The 21,449-nt window shown below is 37.0% G+C and overlaps 1 protein-coding gene across 1 annotated transcript in view; it reads right to left on the minus strand.

The window, feature by feature from the left end:
* The window catches only part of LOC116426286 (uncharacterized), a 62,322-nt gene extending 41,549 nt beyond the window's left edge, over positions 1–20,773 (minus strand). The window contains exon 1 of the mRNA XM_031975020.2: positions 19,622–20,773. Within this exon, the coding sequence (XP_031830880.2) occupies positions 19,622–19,705 (84 nt within the window). The 5' untranslated portion in view covers positions 19,706–20,773. The remainder of the gene's footprint in view (positions 1–19,621) is intronic.
* Between the last annotated feature and the right edge of the window lie 676 nt (positions 20,774–21,449).

The following is a 21,449-nucleotide window of genomic DNA, read 5'->3' on the forward strand; positions in this document are numbered from 1 at the left end:
CGAACTAGGAAACCATTAACTATATGCCTTGAAATAATGTCTTTATTCTATTTTACTCTATACAATGCAATGCTGTAAATTACTTTGGCTACAATAAGAATGTATATTCGCTAGTTTGTCGAAGAGTATTCTCAATTAAATATCACTGAACTTAATAGACAACGCGTGTAGTTTATTCTGTCGTCGATTAAATTACGAGCCGAGCAATTCATTTATTACAGTTGTTCAATCTTAGAGTATAGTCCTCGAGGTGTCTATCCGTCGAGCCCTGTCTAACAACTACTATTTCTCCAGTTTAATTTCTGATGTCAGGGGAAGATTTGTTGATGTGCCTGTCACACTTTCATAAGAATGATTATAAGATAATTGTACGTAACATCCTTCTGGAAGGATAACTGCTCGCTAAAAATCTAATATTGCCAACAATGTCATTTTTAATATAAATTAGATAATATAATTATTAATTAGATGTACCTACATAGGTTTAGATTTTCAAGAGCTTACAGATTCAAATACTTTCATACTTTCATACTTCCACAGATCCGTTCACAGAAACTAAAATTAAATCCTCGCACGATGATTTACTTCGTGACCAGAGAACAATAGGCTTCTGTAATCACACTTGCAAAGGAAGTACACCATATTCTTCAATCCAGTTTCCTTTTCCTTAACATTACAACTTTTATCTGCACCCGGTATCCATTACTCCAAAGAATACAATTTTCATTCATCTTCGCATCAAATTTGCAATGCCCATTTACCGTGAGATTAATAGTTCTTTCCAGACAGCTCTTTCGTTAATTGATTCGCGTCAAGGAAAGAATTTTAATACGTCTAATTAATCAATTTATTACTCGTAGCAACAGGTGTAGACTCTCTTGGCGAAGCATGCTGCTTTGTTTCCCCGAGTTCATGCATTATGCTGTTCTATGCCAGCCGGCTATCTCGATTATGATCATTAGGAAGTGACAAACAAGCCTAACGGAGAGGAAAATATTGTAATTATGCTAATTACGTTGTTTCAGGTATCCCTGAGAATTTTTCTGCGAAGTACGCAAAATCTTTCTGCCGATCGGGAAACAGCTGTTCGAACAGTTGCGAGGCGGCTGCGAGTCCTAGATACACGCGAGGCTTCGTTAGGAGTGACTCATTGTTGGTTAATAATCATTATTATCTAGGATCGATCTCTCGTAAATGTAATTGAGTTCCGCCGATGCGGGGAACGGGGCCGTTGATCATGACTTTCGGAACTGTGTGCAGCGTTTGCGATATATATGCAGAGTCACAGACTCATAAACCGAGTCCGTTGAACCTAACTGTCCGCCATTATGGTTGCCGCGGTTAAACAAAAAGGAAGGTCACCGGTTACCTTCGTGCTTCTGTGTCGATGGGGATCATTAACGGAAACCTAATTGCTGTGTGATCGATTTGAACTTTGGAATAAGTGTTTGGTGGTTCTATTGGGCGAGACACGAAAGCAGAGTATTGATGAAACTTGTAGTTTGATTGAATATTTGTGTTCCATTTTGGTATATGCTTGTTTATGAAGTCTTTGAAAATAATTTTACTTTTCAATATTTTTATTTAACATCATAATAATGTTAATTATGTCATTTTTTAGTACTGTTATTTATGTAATATTTTAACAATGTTACTTTAGTTAGTATTTTTATTTATGTAATTTTTTATTTATGTAATTTAGATATGAAACATCTTTCCTTCATTTTTTAAATTAACATATTATGGACTAGACATTTCATTTTATTCGTGGCTTCGCAGTTATCTACTTTTAATAATAATAATAATAATAATAATAATAATCAATATTATTCCTATACACATTACATGTAACATATTATACATAATAAAATAATTAATACATCATTATATTACATACAATAAAATATATGTAATATAATAAAAGGTAGAAGAGTTTGTTAAAAAACAAGTACAAACACTTTTGAAGCATGACAATTTTTTTCCTAAAACTGAACATTGAATTCAACAGGGGGCAAAAGGATTATTTATTGTAAACATATTAACAGTAAACATATTTCCACTTGAAATATTTTTCGCTGCATATATGCATCATTTTCCAATGAAATACTAATAAAATTTGTTATGGTATTAAATAAAAATAATATACGAATGAAGGGGTAGGATTATTTCAACCAATTAAAAACACCGGATTGATGATCATCCATCCGTAACTCCAAGCAAGGTATGCTTTAAAAAGGAAGCACTGATTCTGGCTAACTAGTATTAGTGAGTCTTCAAAACCCCCTGATGATGTCAGTGATAATGCTAGCAAAACGTCGGAAAATAATTCCTAATGGACGCGGCTTATACCCGGAACACTTTGAACACTTTTAATTGTATCCCTGGCCGTGAAAGCCTCAAACAAATCGATCAGTGCATAGTTTGTGTTTCTCTATTATTTAAGCATCCGATATATAATTTGGCAGAATCTACTGAAGGTTTCATATACTTTAAAGAATCTTCGACCGCGAGGGGTTAACGAAGTTCAATACGAAGTCAAATACGAAGGTGAAACAATCTAAATAAACTGTAATATATTTTATTTGTACATAATGAATTGAAACGAAACTTTGGACGTATGTTTTATATAACTTCGTAGATTTTACTTTTGCAATATTCTATATTGCCCTGCGTTTCAAAAATTGAAATAGCTAATGCAAGTGCGAACACGAATCAACTCGTGACCGGTCAACAATGTGAGAATTTTTTGCACTTGATGTTCCATGTTATTGAGTGTAAACTTTACATTTCTTAGGGAAATGAATTAAAGTAATATACCCAAAATTTAACGTTTTATATTTACTTCATTTGTTATTAAGGTTTAATTTTTATAATCTTTTAAAGCGTGGTACATTTTCCAACGTTCTATAACAAATTTGTATTATCATCTCCAGCATGACATACGAGTACACAGGGTTAATATTACAAATTATTGATCAGACAATTTTTCTCGTATGCTGCTGTTCGCGATCGACTAGATCGACCCGATGAAAAAAGATCGTAGGTTGGCATGGTCTAGTGCTCGCCTCTGATCGAGCGTGAATGGGCGATCAACGATCGCGTGTGTACGAAGATCAAGATCGTGACCGCATGCCTGCGTAACGATCAATGCCAATTTCAGTGTTCGAGGTCACTTACGTGGGTTTCGCGTGGAAAATCGACGGGAATCTCGTACACACCCTTGCATACCATCCGCAGATGCCCCCGCAGACGCTCCCTCGAGGTTCTCTTTCTTTTGCGAGCGCGCTGCTTGGATCGACCTCAAACGATTCTCGAAAGAATCCGTGCAATGTGTAACACGGAACTGAATCCGCCGAGTTTCAGGCGGCACGCTTTATGCTTCCTATTTTCTCTTCGGGCATCTTTAACGATTCGCAATAGATAAATCTTTAACACCGCCGTTTCGATGCAATTAGCGGGTGAAGACGGAACGGCGCGGCGTTTGAACTTCTTTCTATTTGGTTTTTGTTGGGGCACCGCGTAGTTTTATCTTCTTTTTTGTCGAGGCGCTCAAGCTTATCGAATTATACGAGTCTTTTGATTTTTTAAGCCACACCAGCGTTCTGAATTGCTAGTATTTGCGGTTTGCGAAGGAACATACAGTTTCGATGTTTCTTTTCTTTGGTTTATTCGAGTTCTTTTAGAAAAATTTTTGTTCGAGAAATGGATGTCTGTAAGAAGGCTTTCAAGAATTACAGTATGAAGTCCAATAGAAGATGGTAAAGTTTTAGGCTACTTTTATTTATCAAAGCTATTACTAGAGAAGATAAGATTCTAAGAAAATATTTGTTTAAATTTGTTACAAAAGGGAATTTCCTTAAATATCCACATTCTACATATATATAGAATAATCTCCACTAGAACCCATCATACACAAACAACGTCCAAGACAACAATACACAAACCCACAAGGTTCCCTTGAAATCGACGAGCAAAGATTCAACGTTGCTCCCTTTCTAAAGCGAGAAACACCAATAGCAAAACCTTCAAGAATCTCCATGGCAAGGATATCGAGAAACCTTTCAAGACCCAAGAAAGACACTCCAAGAGTAGGATCGCGAAGCGTGCACAGTGAACGTTAACAAAGACCCTGATTAAAGCCGTTGATAACAATGCCGTCGTTCATCTCCCTGTTCTGGCCATTACGTCTGCCGTGGTTGAACGTTGCGTCGCTCACCGGCCCTCCCACCGTTTCCCACTGTCCCCGTCGAGCGTCCACCCTTCTTCTCCGGCCGACCCTTTTTTTTCCCCTTCACTCCTCTCGCTTCGATTCGGCGCGCGAGCTCGAGTGACACTAAATCCGAGGTGGCACTGACCTAGCTGGCAGCTAGGACCACCAGAAGAGAGGTGGACCGTTCCACGTTTCTCCCAGCTCACTGGCTGGTACTGTTATTTCGCTGGCATACTTCGGCTGGAATACCAAATGAATCCAGGGGAATGATACGGGGAGCAACAGCCAGAGGCTGAAAGGATTGCACCGGGAATTCCCGACTAGTGGCCTCGGTCGAGTGCTCCGGTTTTATCGTTCGAAATTCCTGCCCGAAGAAATTTTGGGATTGTCATGTGGGGCTGCGTAACGTGGACGGCCAGGGTATTATCGAATGACGTCAGCTGCTGCGATAACTGGAGCAACACCTGTCCAAGCGACCGTGTCCTCGATGAGGTCTGCGCGCGTCGCGAATACGTTGACGTTGGAGATTATATTGGAGGCTCGTAACGGGCTGCGAGTGTAACCGAGAGTAGAATAAGACGATGTACAAGGTGACGTTAACCCCTTCAAACGTGACGCACATCGTAATTACACTGTTTTGCTACTTTCATTATCTGATCAAATATTGAAACTATGACAGGCAACCGTGCATACTATACTTGAACTTATTTCTATCTGGGAAGTAGTATAGTGCCATTTTTTATTTACAATGTATGCCAATATGGATGCATTGAGTAGCACTCTTTTGCCGATGGTAAGTGTATATAATTTTGTAGCAAAACCAGGTGAACAAATCACAAAATATACATATTAACACGTCGAATGCCATGGAGATCACCGGTGACCCTCAATCAAATCGAGTTACTATAGTTCACTCAATTAAACGATGATTATTTGAAAACATTTCTATATTATACATAATGCTACATAATGTGGTGACATACAGCTAGATGAGCGTGCAATAATAATAATGCAATTCAATCAAATGATATAATATTATATTTTTTCCATTTTGTGTATTTTGCTCTATGAAATCGCGCGGCATTCAACGTGTTAAGAGGAACAGTTTTTTCAGTAGTATGTTCAGTGCACCTTATTCACTGATTCACTTTATTTATTATATCATTGGTTCCTGGGTCACAGACCAGCTCAATTGTCTGGCAAAGGAACACTGAGAGTCTCACGACGCACAGTGGGATATTTGCACGATCTGGAAGATCAAAAGTACATTTGAAAAATTTCACCTAAACCAAAAAATGTTTACTGCTTGAGATAGCTGAATATGTAAAGAACAATGTCCTACAAATTTTTTTTTCCTTGGAGCACTCGAAAAGTGCTGAGTTGTCCCCAAGGTTAGGCATTTTTCGATTACGCGTTTTACTCTTCAAATTTCTCACAACATTTTCCATGTTTTAGAAAAGTTACACGAATTTTTCTTCACTATCAAAGTTTTCAGGTCAGTGTATACTCGGCCTTTAATAGTTCATTACCTTTTTACCATGAATATTTATGTAAATGTTCATATTTTAACAGAACTAATACATCATCGATGTTTCATACAGTTGTACAACTTCGCGAATGATTTTGTCATAGATCAGGATGCGTCCTGGCGTTATTTCAAGCACAATTGTATTCAGTAAGGTCTTGAGAATGAGATTCCAAAAAAACCCGTCCGCCTACGTCCGCCCTTTTGTTCTAGATTTGTTTACCGCGGCGCGTCGCAAATCCGGCGGCCGCGCGTCACGGGAGAACGTATCCTGAAGTCATCATATCCAATACTCGCTAGTATAGACATTATATTATACAGTAATATAATATGATGTATTATATATTATATTACTATATATTACATCGTGTAATATATAATTTATAAATATATGATATTTCTTTTAAATATATGAAATTATATATAATTTATATTAATAAATTTATTGTTCTAAGTCATATAATCGCATATTATTGTATATTGTTATATTACATTCCAATATTTTCTTTGAAAAAGTTATTATAAACTTGTCTTTAATTTTGACTGCGCAGATCGGGCAAATGCCCCACTGCGTGACGCGAGTCTCAAATCGCTATTTGCTACTAAGCACCCAAGAGCACAGCCTAAAGGGTTTTTACCCCTCTTGGTGATTCACCAAGGACCAACCTTTGGAAATGATTTACACAGATGCCTCGGTGACGAATCGCGATGACGAACGGTGTCCCTTATCTGACTCTAAGGCGAACGGAAATATAGACCATTAAGGGCACAAAAATTATTTTATCTTCCTAAAACATGGAATTGTACTGACCAAGAAGAACGGCACTTGGCGTGTCTAATCTCTGTAGATACAAGATTTTTTATGTGGCAAACCTAAGCAGTCTGACTTCTCCATTTTGGAGAGACTAAACGATAAAATTTTCGACAGGACCATAAATGGTCTATATTGCCAGCAGAGGGTTAATATTAATTATTATTGCTAATTCTTCTTATTATTACTATTATTTATCCCTATTATTAATAATTATTGTTTATTATTAGTACTAATTATTATTGTTATTTATTATCAGGGATTAAAAGCAGTGATATCAGTTTCGGTTCTTGAAACAGGTATGAAAAACCGAAATAAGTGATAACTGTTATTTGGTATATCGGTTTTGATTCTTATTCTGATATTATATCGGTCCTGAAATGATTCTATACCTGTTATTTTTCAGTTCTTCATTTCGGTTCTTCATAACTGTTGCAAGAAAAATAACTGTTATGGAACCGTTTTAGAACTGATATCGGGTTTGAAGAACCGGAACGGATATACCGAATAACAGTCATGACTTATCTCGCTTCTTCATAACTATTTTAGTTGAAACCAATAAATAACAGTTTCAAACAGCTATTTTCGGAACCCTTTCAATCCCTGTTTATTATTAACATTAATTATTATTACTTATTCTTACTATCAATTACTAATGTTAATTCTTCTCGCTCAACAAGGTTCAATGAATCAACCGGTCTTAAGAAGCCACTACAAAAACAAACCAAGGCTTCGCTTCGCAAACGCCATCCATTATCATATTGCGAAACGATCGACTTTTCCAAGCACCGGTGCTCAAACTCACAGCATAAATAATGAATGCAGAACCGTGGGATCCTCTGGATGGATTTGATCCTTGGGCGATCTACATCATTCCTACGCGTATAGATCCGAGAAAATCCTCGGTATCTGATTCACGGCGACAATGTCAGCAACCTTGGAGGCAGCCGGCGCGGCGTGGCGCTGCGGACGCGATTGTCCTCAAGGTATCGCACGGTCCGAGGGCCGAAGTAATTACAGGCCGACACGGGCACGGGACAGCAACGGAAATCTTTGCCCAACGGGATCGACAATGGAATGGAGGAGTGGGGCTCGGCTATGATTTATCGATACACCGATAAACGTATCCCCGATAATCATTTATAAACGAACGAAGGAACGAACCAGCCGGCCGGCTACAAAGCCTCGACGCTGAACACAGAAGGGACGGGATACCCTTCGTCCTTTTGTCGATCCCGGGAGGCCGCAGGAATGCGCCTCCGCCAGACAAATCGCCATCAGGCCGGGCATCGCGCGAGAGTAATGACCATAATCCTACCGGCTGATTTTTTACCTTTGTCAAACCGCGTCTCCGCCATGCTACTATGTAGCTGTGAAGTTGTCTGGTAGGGGGACACCCGAGTTCCGCGTTCGGAGTGTCTGAAGAGGTGTCCGCCTACGAGAAGCGGTCTATCAATTTTCAGATTGATTATCTTGGAGATTATGGTCACCGATCGAAATATTAGGGATGCTATCTTCCGCACAACATTTCCCTTTGAAGTAACCCTTCATGCAATGCCGTGTCAGGCTTGTGAAGATTTCATATTTAACAGTACCGGAACGAGCCAATTTGACTCATATTGGGTTTTATAAACATTATTTGGTAAATGTTTGGGTCGATTTTGATGCATGCAGTTATACGAATAGGTTTCTTAATAATACGTTTTTAAATACCTAATTTTCTAGATCTAAACGAACGAATCATTCTAGAAGCAATAGAATAAACTGTACAATAAATGTCCGTGTTACCCCACAATAATGATGGTAAAAGTATTAAGTATCAAAAATAATTTGAAACATCAATAGTTTCACTTGAATGATATAGTGAAGATATGAAGAAACCGAAAAAAATCTGTTGTTACAATTTTTCATTGAATTGTTTTGAGTTCAAATGAAATATTATTCTTCTGTTATCGATTATCATGTTTCATCTGGAATTCTTCTCTCTCTTTAGTGAGTTATTACTCTCAAAGTAGTTGAATCTATTATTGGTGAGGAAAGAATGGCAGGATAAGGGGTTAACTGTCCTTTGCATTGTTTGACGTGGAATATCTACTTTTCGCCATGTCACCTATTCCTACCATAACCGGACAAAGAACTGGTTACAAAATAAAGATAAACAAATTAAACGATACATTTTTCTTAGTGACAACAGAAACGAAAGGAAAGACGAACATTGAAAAATCGATTAATCGAATGATGTAAGAATTGATATAAAGTTAAATGGGCGACAAAAATGCAGAATGTTTAACCAAATTTTAAAACCGATTGTGGTACTTTTAGCGTTAACATTTTACGGACGAAAATTTTTTGAACTTCTAGAAAATCCGCCAAAAAAAAACTGAAAATCCGGCGAACTCTTAAGTATTAGAAAAAAAGAAAATCGCGTATCAATCTATGCAATATCGTAATCCTAATCTCAAAATTTCAAGTATGAAAGCTCGAAGTCGCCATTACGGTGGCATTCGGCCGCAAGGGGTTAACCAGTGAACTGCGTTTAACGTGCATACATGTCATCTTAAAGCTTAAAATGGTACTAATTTTGTCAACGGTGTATTATTTATTTTTTTTTTACTTTGGTTTTTCATTTAAATACACTCTAAATACCATTCGTCCTGCGTTTGACGAGTATACACTTCATTTTTCGATTTTATTAAACGCAAAACGAGAGATTTTTCATACTAAATTCCACAGTTAACAAGTTAATAGTACGTGCAATATTATTCATTCAGTATGAAACGACTTGTTCCCAGGATTTTCTATAGTTTCTTTCATGTAAATATTATTTTCAAAAGAGCAAATATCGCGTGCCCATGATGCTCGGTTTCACGCGAGGAACGCCATTCTTTCGTAAACGGCGCAGTCATCAGCGAGGAATACGCTAAAGTCTGGAACAATAGAGCATCTGTTCCTGCAGGGTCAATGGACATCGCAAGGTGAGGTGCTCGCATGTCTTTGACCGGAGTGACACGCAGAAACAACACGCGGCTCATCTTGATTCCGACGGAAGGAAAAGTTAATTGCATTACAAATTTTAATTGCTGCGCAATTGCTCTGCCCCTTCGCAGCAGACCAGTGATTTTAACCAGTTAACTGTGGAATTTAGTTTAAAAAATCCCTCATCTTGCGCGCAATAAAGTCAAGTAATAAAGTATATACTCCTCAAATGCAAGATGAATGCAGCCAGGGTATATTTTAATGAAAAACCAAAGCAAAACAAAGAATTACATGTATATCTGAAGAAATAAAGAATTTATCGTTGAAAAGATTGGTATAATTTCGAGTTTGAACACTAGGTTTACGGAACGCGTCAGTTTGACGCATATTGAGTTTTATAAACATTATTTAGTAAATGTTTGCTTTGTTTTTAATGAATACAGTAATGCAAATGTATATTTTAGTTGTCTATTTTTGAACCTATAATTTTCAAAATCTAAATGAACGATCATTAATTCTTCTAAGACCAATAAAATAAACTGTACAATAAATGTCTGTACACCTAACATTAAGATGACGTATATACTCGTCAAACGCAGTTAATTGGTTAACTGTGAAATTTAGTTTTGAAAATCTCTCATTGTGCACGCAATAAAGTCGAGCCATGAGGTGTATATTTGTCAAACGCAGTATAAATGTACCTATAATATATTCTGACGAAAAACTGAAGCAAAGCGGAAAAGAATTACATTCTTATCTGAAAAAATAAAGAGTTCATCTTTGAAAAGATTAGTATCATTTCGAGTTTTAAGGTGATTCGTATACTCGTGAAACGCAGTTAACCGGTTAACGGAGTACCCAGGAAGTGTGTAAGCGTCCGAACGATTCCAACGAAGAACAAAACGTGCGCCGAAATTGACGTATTGCCGGAAGAACGAAAATGAAGCGGCTGTTTTATGGTAAGGATCGTTTCCCATCGGCTCGATCAATTTGTCTCGCGTTGAAGCGCGCACGGTTGGCGCCGCATTAATTTCTCAGTTAGCTTTGCCGATCTGTACTTGATGTTGCACGATTCATCACGGTTAGCCGTTTTGTTATCTATGTATCTGTTTTTTCTTGAAAAGAGAAGTAACCTATTACGTAGGCTGCTGCGAAAGTTTCAAGAATCTCTGATAGAATACAATTGAAAATGTATTAATATTGAAGGTTAATATTTAAAAAAATTATAAAACTACTAGCTTAAACTTATTTGTGACTTTTCTCATAATTTCCTGAAACTTAAAGATAATTTTAATGAGTAGGTATCATATCTGTTGTACTCATACTTATAAATTATTTATGTTAATTGATCACACATGTTTTTTGAACTTTTTAAAGTTCGGGTATATACATTTTTAAAGATTAATTTAAACATTAATTTTATAAAATAAAAATAAACGCGTTATCTCTGTTCAGTTACTCAGTTTTTTAAGCTTTCTTGGTGATTGTATATAGCTTCACGAAAAAATGAATATGAAAATGTTTAACATATTTATATAATTATATTATACAATTTTGTTATAATTTATTAGAATGTACTAAACTCATTATAATTTTTTAAAGTATATTAATTATTTATTAGTTCAAATTGAGGATCAAGAGAAACGATTTTCAAGTTACAAACCTTTAAATCTTATAATACATTGTAACTTATAACCAATCTGTGATTTTGTGTAACTTTAAACGTGAACAAATAGTAAGACAAGAGATTAATCTAATGCAATAAGTTATAAAGGAAATTATATTCTCTTCAGTTTCACTTAATTTGCCTACAGGAATATATATTTACATAAATATTCACAATTTGGACACCCTTATCTACTCTCGTCATCTTGAAACGCTTAAAATATGTAGAATTATGGATAGCAAAGATGCGCGATATGAATTTTTTAATGCATATTTTCACATCGTTCTAATTTGTACGAACACGATTTAATTAACAATTAGCTTTAATATGTATTTACCTATAATGTTTTTATGAAATTATGCAGGATTAAAACAAATTGATGTCTCGACTTTAAGAACTCAATCAACATTTATAAGAAAGGTTTTTCATAAAATTCTTTTAATACAAAATATAAAACAAACCTTTTTTTATCAACTACAATTCTATTCATTAAATAGTATCTACCGTATTAAAATTTCATACTCTTCTTTTTATTACCATACACACAAAAAAGAAATATATAGTAAAAATATTTTCCATAGACTTTTTTGTAACATTAAATATCAGCTAAACCTTTTCCCATTAGTTACGATTCTACTTATGAAACATTAAATTAAAATTTCACAAACTAACAAATATCAGAAGTTACAAACCAAGAAAATTTATTTTATCGTATCGTTGGCCGCGTTTTAATTAAGAATAATAATTTCCATCATTTCTTTGTGCAAAATTAAAAAAAAAACTCTAGCAGTCAGAAAGTTCAATCAAAATCGTAAGAAAATTCACACGAGTTCAGAAACTACAAACCAAGAAAATTTATTGTATCATATTGTTGGCCGCATTTTAATTGAGAACAATAAATCCCCACATTTCTTCGTGCAAAATTAAAGGTCTAAACAATATCATAAGCTACCGTCGTAACCCGAAGAGTATAAAGAATCATAATCAAATAGCAGAATCCAATTGAAACAAGCCAGGCAGTTCCACATTAGAGGGAAAGAGAAGAGTACGATCGGTCACGAGAGCTCGCTCGCACAAGAACCTTTCATTACCAGGTTATTACATCAGTTTCACGTTACCAGTTGCGGCAGCGCGCACTCCGCTTTTCCATCAATTATAAAATATATTTTACGAGGAACTGGCGCGTCAGATAATACGGAATAACATTTCGAACGTGACCGACCACATATCTTGTTCCTCCGCGAGCAGAACGGCCGTCTCGATCTTTTACGTCCTCCTAAGTCCGAGCGTATTCCTGTTTTAAGGTCCCATAGAATCGCGACGGGGGAAGACGTGGGATAGCGGATAAGGGATCGAAGTGGCAAGGGGAAGAAGCTGGCTCTGTCCAGGACAGTTGGATAGAAAGAAAGAGAACCAGAGAGTAAGATAGAGAGCGAGAGAGCGAGAGAGAGAGAGAGAGAGAGAAAGACAGAGAAAGAGAACGAAAGAGAAGAAAGGGAAGAAGAAAGCTAAAGAATGGCGGATCGTCATCTTCACGCGATGCCGAGCGAGGCGAACTTATGTAACGCTTTCATGCAAGACAAGGCCAAGGTTTCCGCGACGCGGACACTCGGTACGTGTGGTCCCACCGTTTCATATTGTTTTATGCCGCGGAGACGGCGACGCATTTAATTACGTTATATCGAAAGAAATGATGTGGTCCTTGTATACACCGTGGACCACCGAGATGGCGGAATTCACGGTCGGGGCAGACGGCCGCGGGACAATGCTCGATTGTATAATTTTATTGAGAAATCGTGGTGTCCGCGGTGACTCACTCGACCGTGCTCGTTCGCGTGCTTTTCGAATACGAATTAAAGGGAAATTCTTTTTGCGACGTGTCGTTTTTGTGTTGGGCTTCGGTTAAATGAATATTCTTTGTTGGGATTTTTGTTTGATTTTGGACCTTTCGCGTTGTTTCTAACACAAAATACCTATTTTTGTATTTTCTTTCGCGTTATTATGTCCTCGTGAAAATTTGCCACGTGTACTTTTAGTTGTTTTTCGTCTTCGGTTAAATGAATATTCCTTGATGAGATTTTTGTTTGATTTTGGACCTTATGTTACAAATTGAGTACCCATTTTTGTATTTTCTTTTACGGTGTTTGTTTTCGTGAAAATTTGTGACATTACCGCTAAGTTACTGCGACATTTTCGATGCAAAAATTTAATGAATAATTCATGCGAATCTTTTTGAACAGTGCAATGGATTCAGTTAAATAGAACACTTATTCACATAAATAATATCATGTAAACAAAAATTATACCTCCTTGTCAAAGCACTTATAATTCTTTATGAGGGCTGATTGTATAATGCATTAAAATAAATAAATAAAAAATTTATACGAAAGTGTTCATATCTATAATTCTAACGAACATAGACATTTTGAGTGCTAACGTAGGAGTTAACGGGGAAACTGGGATCTTTAACGTGAGTTGGAGTAATGGTAATAATGAAATTGTACCATTTTGACTGTTTGTGATCTGACTTCATTCAGCGTGTACGTCATTGAACGAATTATTCTGATTCCTAATTTAAATCCAACTTTTTAACCAGTATCAAAAGAGAGATTCATTGTTAATATGAATCGTGAACAAAAAATATTGATATTTTTCAAGTAGTATAATTTATAATTTAATGTAAGAAGAGAATTGCATTAAAGAAATCTTTTGTATAACACAATCTCCAGAGAAAGATTCTACCATAAAAATGAATTAATTTTATTATTATGGGTCGGTTATTTATAACCTACAAAAACAACGTATCGCCAAAATCAAACGGTAGATGTCTTTCTTTTTTCATAAACGTTCAAATAACGTGGCTTCTTTCTCAGATCATTCGAGTTAACAATCACCGTTAACGCTATATTGTTCACCTTTTTCACCAGACCTTTGACATCGAGATTATTCGAAGACCGCACGAGTTGTTATCATCGTAAATCGCCGCTTATCTCGCGGGAAGTTTTCCTTGCGTTTTCTCACTTTCGTTGTTCGCCGTGTTCGGAAACGCCATTGTATAGGTTCGTTCGCTAATAACGGGAAACGCGAAGTGGAGTACAGAATCGAGAAAACTTTAACGAGGTTCGCGGAAAAGAGCAGTGGGAACGAGCGTGATCCCGTTACTCGTCACTCTCATTGTCGACGGGCATGTCGATCTTGTCGAACCACTACCTTATCTTGTATCTAACCAGCATTTACATCCACCAACTAATTTCTCCTTTTCACAAAATCCGCCGCAATTCTGTGCCATTATTCTTTTTCATCTATTTGCACAATGTGGCTATTTGATTCAACGTAGACAAATTATGAAATTTGAAATTCAATATTTAAACTTTGTATAATACATTAACACGTAAAATATGGAAATGAAATAGTTCTGTTCTTTAACAATGGTGCACAGCTAGTTTACAACATTAACAAAAATAATAAATTCACCTATAAATTCGTAAATGTTTGTATTCTTCAATTATCAGTTATAAATCGTGTGCTTTGTTTTATATGAAAGTAAAATAGAAAAATTAAATACAATAGAAAAACTTGTTAGAAATAGAAACAGGAAAAGAATAGACTGATATATTCAACAAATTTGTAGAGAATCTGCTTATTTCTAATATAATTAAGATTCAAATAAAAACAAAGAAATTTCCTTTTATCCTACAGAAAAGTGAATTTGCATAAGCAATCAATCAATCAATTGGAATATTCAATAAACGGGATCAGTATTATTTGAGTCACTGAATAGCAGTATTATATTTAATACAATCAACAAAGTTGAATGATATTATTTAAACATTATATTCAGCAGGGTCAATGCAGGATCAGTTTTATTCGAATCACGTCGATCTAGATATATCTATAAATAATATATTCGTCATGGATTAATAAAACACAAATCACAGGGCGAATAGCGGGGATCAAATAGCTTCCGTTTTTAGTTAACTTCAGTCATAATTCGACGTTTACGACTTGTTTGCTATTTCCGAGTAATTTTCTCTTTCAATGGAAGCCAGAAGTGATATCGTGACGCATCACGGTTGCATAAACTGCGAAATAATTCAACGTCTTTACGCGATTACATATTCGTTAGCGGCGTAAAGACGTTTCGAGCAACTAGTAACGGCTGCCATTACGCTGAAACATATACACTTCAACTCCATACATTCCAACATAAAACAAATGATTTAAGTTCACGCAGCAAGTGTTATTTACGACTTCCTATGTCTTTATCTACGTTCACGATTCCAGTAAAAAATATTTTCAACTTTAAACACTACGTTCCATCGATTCGTTTGGTAAAAAAAAAATAATTAACCGACAAGCGTATCCTTTCTTCGCAAAATTTCAACCTCGAAACGGAGAAAAGAATTTCTATATAAATTCGTGCGTTTGCATTGGAAGTGTACGTCGCGACAGTCGCATAAAATTTATATCACAATATCTTACAGGCGATATACGACAATTTTATCCTTTCGTTGAAAAATTTTAACCTCGAAACGGGGAATCAATAGCATTGTAAATTCATGCGTATACAAAGTGTATATATATATAAAATGTTTGAATGATATGAAATTTATAATGCAGTGTGTCATTTATTCTTATTTGTTTAAATTGCTTGTAAATTCTCCTCGTCGCAGAAACGAACGTTCCAAGCGTTGAGCAACAAATTATTACCCCTTGCCCTATGATTTCTTTCTCAATTGTGATCGATACAATAACTTTGTCAGTAATAATTCATTGAAAAAAGAGACAAATTCTATGCATATTCCATGTCTACGTTTGCCCTGCAATATAATAATTGATAACAGAAGAATAATATTTAATTTGAATTTAAAGGAATTGAGTAGTATCTATGTTTGTTAAATTCTGTTTAAAATCTTCACCGCGATTCTCCCACGTTATTATAAGGCAAAGGGTTAAAATACCCAAATTCTAAAACTAGTCACTGTTTAATATAAGTAAATAGAATCACTAGATACACAAAATAATCAGTATTCAACAATGATTTAACACTAGATTTACGGAACGAGTCAATTTGACTCATGTTAAATTTTATAAACATTATTTAGTAAATGCTTAGGTTGATTTCGATTGATATAGATATGCAAAAGTGTATTCCGATTATCTACTTTTAAACCTTTAGTTTCAAAAATCTAAATGAACGTTTATCAATTTTTCTAGAGACGAGACTACAAACTCTACAGTAAATGTCTGTAAGTCTAGTGACAATCCGTTGCACTCGAAAGATTTTCACTATCAATAATCACCGTTTTCTGATAAAGTATTGATAATATTTTGTATAACAAAGAGAAATCATGCGTAAATACAAATATATAGGAGAAAAGTCTATTTCACCTGTATATTTTATGAACTGAAACAGTATACAAAATTGAATGAAATATCAAACTTTATAAATCAGCCATAGCTCCCCTCAATGATTAGGGGATGCCTGTGCAAGGTTATCCAAAAAAAGAAAAAGAAAAAGAAAGGTATCGCATAGCTCTTAAACCCACATGGTTAAACATATTTTCGACCGTTCAAATATTAAATATTCATTTAACTCATACGATCAATTTTTACGAGTTACGTCCGAGATAACGTAATTTTTCTCCGGAACATGTTTTCGCGTAACAAGCAATTTGCAGGCGATCCAAAACAGTGGGGTTAATCGCGGGCTCGTCCTGTATATTTTACACAGAATATACAAACCGGTTCACAATACGCAACACTCGTAGCATTTCAATATAATAAGTGTCCCATAATCGGTGCATAAATTTCCTAATTGTATATAATTTGCCCGATAAACGCCTATAAACATGCGATTCCACCGATAAATAATAGGCCATTACGGTATTAACTTTATATAGTGAATTATCGAGTGGCCCACGAGAGTTCTATACACAGCGATGCGACGCGACGCTTCGAATTATTCACCCTAGTCGAATTAGTATTCGAACCGTTTGAATTTTCTCCGGCGAACTTCCGAAGCGGCGCGCTAGACAATTGATCCCTCCATTATTCATGTTATTTTACCCGTGTCGTGCGTGCCGGCTGTAAAACGGGTTTTCCCTCGATATATTCGCCGGCGCGTTCCTCGTTCGTAAAGGCTGATGCGTTCGCCGTCGACCACGTCAAAATGATTTCCGGTTATAGATCGTAACGGGGCTGAAGCGTAAGCATCCGAATATCCGGGGGAAGAATGTTAACACGTTAACTGCCACGAAAATCTTGAGCGTTTTATAGGAGACTTAACCAGTTAACTGCGTTCGACAAGTAAACGCGTCATCTTAAAGCTTGAAATGATATTAATCTTGTCAACGATGAATTAGTTATTTCTTCAGATAAACATATAATCCCTCTTCTTTTTGCTTTAGTTTATCGTTAGAGTACATTATAGGTGCACTTGCTCTGCCTTTGACGAGCATACACTTTATCATTTGATTTTATTGCGCACACAATGTGAATTTTTTGAAACTAAATTCTACGGTTAACAGGTTAGATTTATTTGCCACTGCGACCCTTACATTCTGCGTATGATTACCCCTTCGAGTGGGTAATCAGAAGAAAGTGGGCAGGAAGAAAACGCACACGAAAGAAGCGCACAATGTAAAATACGCACAGTTCATAACGTGCATATGTACGACTTGTACAATTGTAAAGTAAAAGCAGAGGTGGAGAAGGGGCTCTGCATATTTATTGAATTATTGCAAAATAATACTTACTTATTGTCAACAAATTATTTAGTGTTTTGCAAGTCTTCTTAAATATAACAGTTTTCTAGCAATTTATTATAAGTATTAACGGCTGCTTGTAACGGGCGCATGTAATCATATTATAAATACATAATCTATCTACAAAATTCAATATAGTTTTCTTTTCGTTGAATTAGTTTCAGAAAATGTCATCTGTATCTCATCAGAAAATGTTCAATATTTTCAGTGAATCACTTCTGGAGTACAAAAGGTTAGCACTACGACGAAGAAAGTATTATTAAATTACCTTTTGTGTGTGTGGACTTCCAATACGATAATTACCATAAAAAATGTGACATAATAACTATTATAGTCCTAACTTTTTTATGAGGAACTATATAACACGATACGAAGATTTGTGTGTTCTATTAGGCTAGTATTATCTCTACCTTGTACAGAGACAAAGAACATAAGCACAAATAATAGCAACCCACGAGCATTATTATTGTTACTCTCACAACCTAATATTAGCGTTAGTATCATTTAACTGTAGCCGTGATTCGGAACAATAACCGTGGATTCGTCAATTGAGTTCGTTCAATGCGCGCGCTAGTCGTTTAACCGGCTGATTGAGTAAGTTCAGGCTCACGGTCGTGTAATAAATGAATTCTAATTCGAACACTTTTACGGTCGGTTACCATACACCTCCGGTATTTATCGCGGAATCGTATTTTCGTGGATTAATTGGAAAGGGGAAACCGAGTTAAATTGGCGTTCGCTTCCTCAATTAGAGGATTTACTAGATTCGAAGTGGAATAAACATTTCATTGGGCATTATTAAGATTTTTACTAATCCTCCGGGAATAGTGTAGGCATCCGCGTTCTAATCATTACGATTGAAAATAAGAATTTTACGACGCGTCGCTTATTAATGGGATATAAATCTTGCCCGTGTATTCTTTTAGGTACTTATACAGCTTTCTTTTTCCTTTCTTTCAGTTCGCACCGATTAGACATTACTTTGTAGTTAACCTTAAACCCTTCACTTACAATTTTATCCTTCACTAGCTAGGCTTGTATTGGGTAGTTTAATTTTAGTAACAGACTAGGAGAAGAAAATGTAACCGTGTTGCAGGATTTAATTTTGTAAATTGCTCTGTGGGAATAAATTTGTAAATATAAAATAATACTTTCCTTACGCAAATTATATTAATATTTATTCAATTTAAAGTCTTTGTTACGAGCTTGATTCTATATTATAAGATAATGTATTAGACATTTTCAATCGTTATTTTTCTTCTATGCCAGTGTAATAAATAATCGAAATGACTGTAATGTTGTTTATATCATCTTAATATAAAAAATACGTTGGAGCATGAAATATATAATTAAGCTACATATCTTGTACACAGACAACACTGCTAATTGAAAATTATTTTCAGATCTTCATTCTACGAATCTTTTAACACGGAAAATAATTTTCAATTTGATTTACTGCTGATAACATATTGTGCAATGCGGGCGTTCTTAAATACAGCAGTTACTTGCAACAGTGCAATGAGTGTAAAGGATTGAGCTTAATAGTATTTGCTCAAATCAAATACATCTGTCATTATTTAACAATCCTCAATATTTACATCGAAATCCATTTACGATTCAACCTGAATGTTCGAGCTTGGATTCCAAACACGATTTCTGCACCCACCTGATACGGGTAAGCACCTGGCCTGTAATAGCTGCCGGTATTTAACGCCGGATAACTTTTCATGCTGCCACACATAGAAGCCATTTTCCTTCGATAATTCCTCTTCTGTCACGAATTTCGTTGTCCTCCAGGAAAATCCTCCAGAAACCCGGCGAATCTCAAACGACTCCGAACTCGAGCATCGTCCAGCTTCACGATCCTTTGTATACCTTTTATGAAACTTCTACAATGATCTCAAAACACAAAATACAGGTTCCTCCTAACCAGAGAAAAGTTCCAATTCTTCCACTCGAATTCCAACTTTCTTCAATGTTCTATTTTCTCTAGTTCACGAAATAGTTACTCTAGATCACGAGCACTCGAGTTTACAAGAACAACACCGTAAAGTCGATACCCTCGCATAGAATCGCGGCAAAGACTGCACCGGTTGGCTAACACCGTGAAAATTCAAAACACGAGAAAAACCGGAACGCGAGTCCAGATTCCAGCAGTTGAATTGCAGAATTCGCGGTCGCGGCGCACCTGGGCCGACTATGTTTCCATGTTACCGGTATTCAAGGTCACGGCTAGCAGCGCTCAAATATTTTTTATCGTCCAGGACGGCGGTCCCGTTAAACGCGGGGCTCCCGATATATTCAAACCGCGGGCATTCCCTGTTTCGTGGCCATTTGGCTGCGGTTACCCATAAAAAAACCAGTTCACTTCTTTCAGACCAGTTTTAAATGGTTGAGCGGCCGGCGGTGCTTCCTCTCGCCGGTCATAGTCACTTTCTTCGGGGTTAATTGTCCTCCGCCGCTTCCTCGAGTGTCCTCTGTCCGGGTGTCAATGTCCTTGCCAGCGAAATCGGCGTTGCATCAGCGTGGCGACCGTGTTTCCAGGCGAGTTCCTTTCGCCGTAGCCGCAGGACACCCGAAAAACAACCTCGTGTCTTCAATTCCAGTTTCCTGGATTCGCTCGCACTCTTTTCCCGCGAGAAGTCAACGAACGTGGGGGTACCAGGAAAGATGCACGCGCGCGATGACAGCGAGGCTGACGACGAGTTTCCGTCCGGTTAGCTCGAAGAGGAGCCGGACACCGGGGCACGGCTCGAGAAAACGAGGCGAGGCGAGGCGAGGCAGAAAGCTGCCGGCAACCACGTCCTTCCACCGAGACGGTTGACCACCGACTGACAGCAGGAGATCTTCACGCACCGCCGTTCTTCATCTTCATCCTTTCCGTTCAGCTAACCCAGACGCTCTTTGCCTCTCATTCGGCTTCTTCTGCGTGCACCGAGAGCTTTGTCGGCCGGCTTTGCTTCACGCCACTTGACTTTTTCGCCAAGTCTCTTCCTCGTGGGAATCGTCGGCTCCCCTGACTTTTCTTCCATCAAACGTTCTTCTCCTCTCAGAGTTGATTTTCAATAGTTGCTTCCTACTAACATTTTCTTTTGATTTTCTTCTTCTTTTTCTGTCGCTTCTGGTTCTTCTTCTCCCCTTGTCTCTTCTTTGCCTCTTTGTTCGCCGCGTTCCGTTTACTGGGGACCCCTCCCCCCCTCTCGCCCCGCCAGCGTTCTCGCTCACGGCTACCTTGTTGCGACACGGCGATCCTCACGCTCCGGGAAGCAATTTGTTCCGATTCCTTTGAATCTCGAAGTGTCCGCGATGAGAACTACCCGATTATCGGGAAAGGATTCCGGGCGCTATCTGATCAACCCTGTGAAGAAGCGTCGGGACTGAGTACGGGAAATTGGGGTTTTGTCGTGTTACTTGCGGGGGAGAATGAAATTGTGTTCGAGTAGTGTTGGAGCGCTGAACACTAATCGTACTGGCACTTTGTATATACCTGTTCC

This window comes from Nomia melanderi, chromosome 12 (assembly GCF_051020985.1).
Source record: "Nomia melanderi isolate GNS246 chromosome 12, iyNomMela1, whole genome shotgun sequence".
In the NCBI taxonomy this organism is placed as follows: Eukaryota; Metazoa; Arthropoda; class Insecta; order Hymenoptera; family Halictidae; genus Nomia; species Nomia melanderi.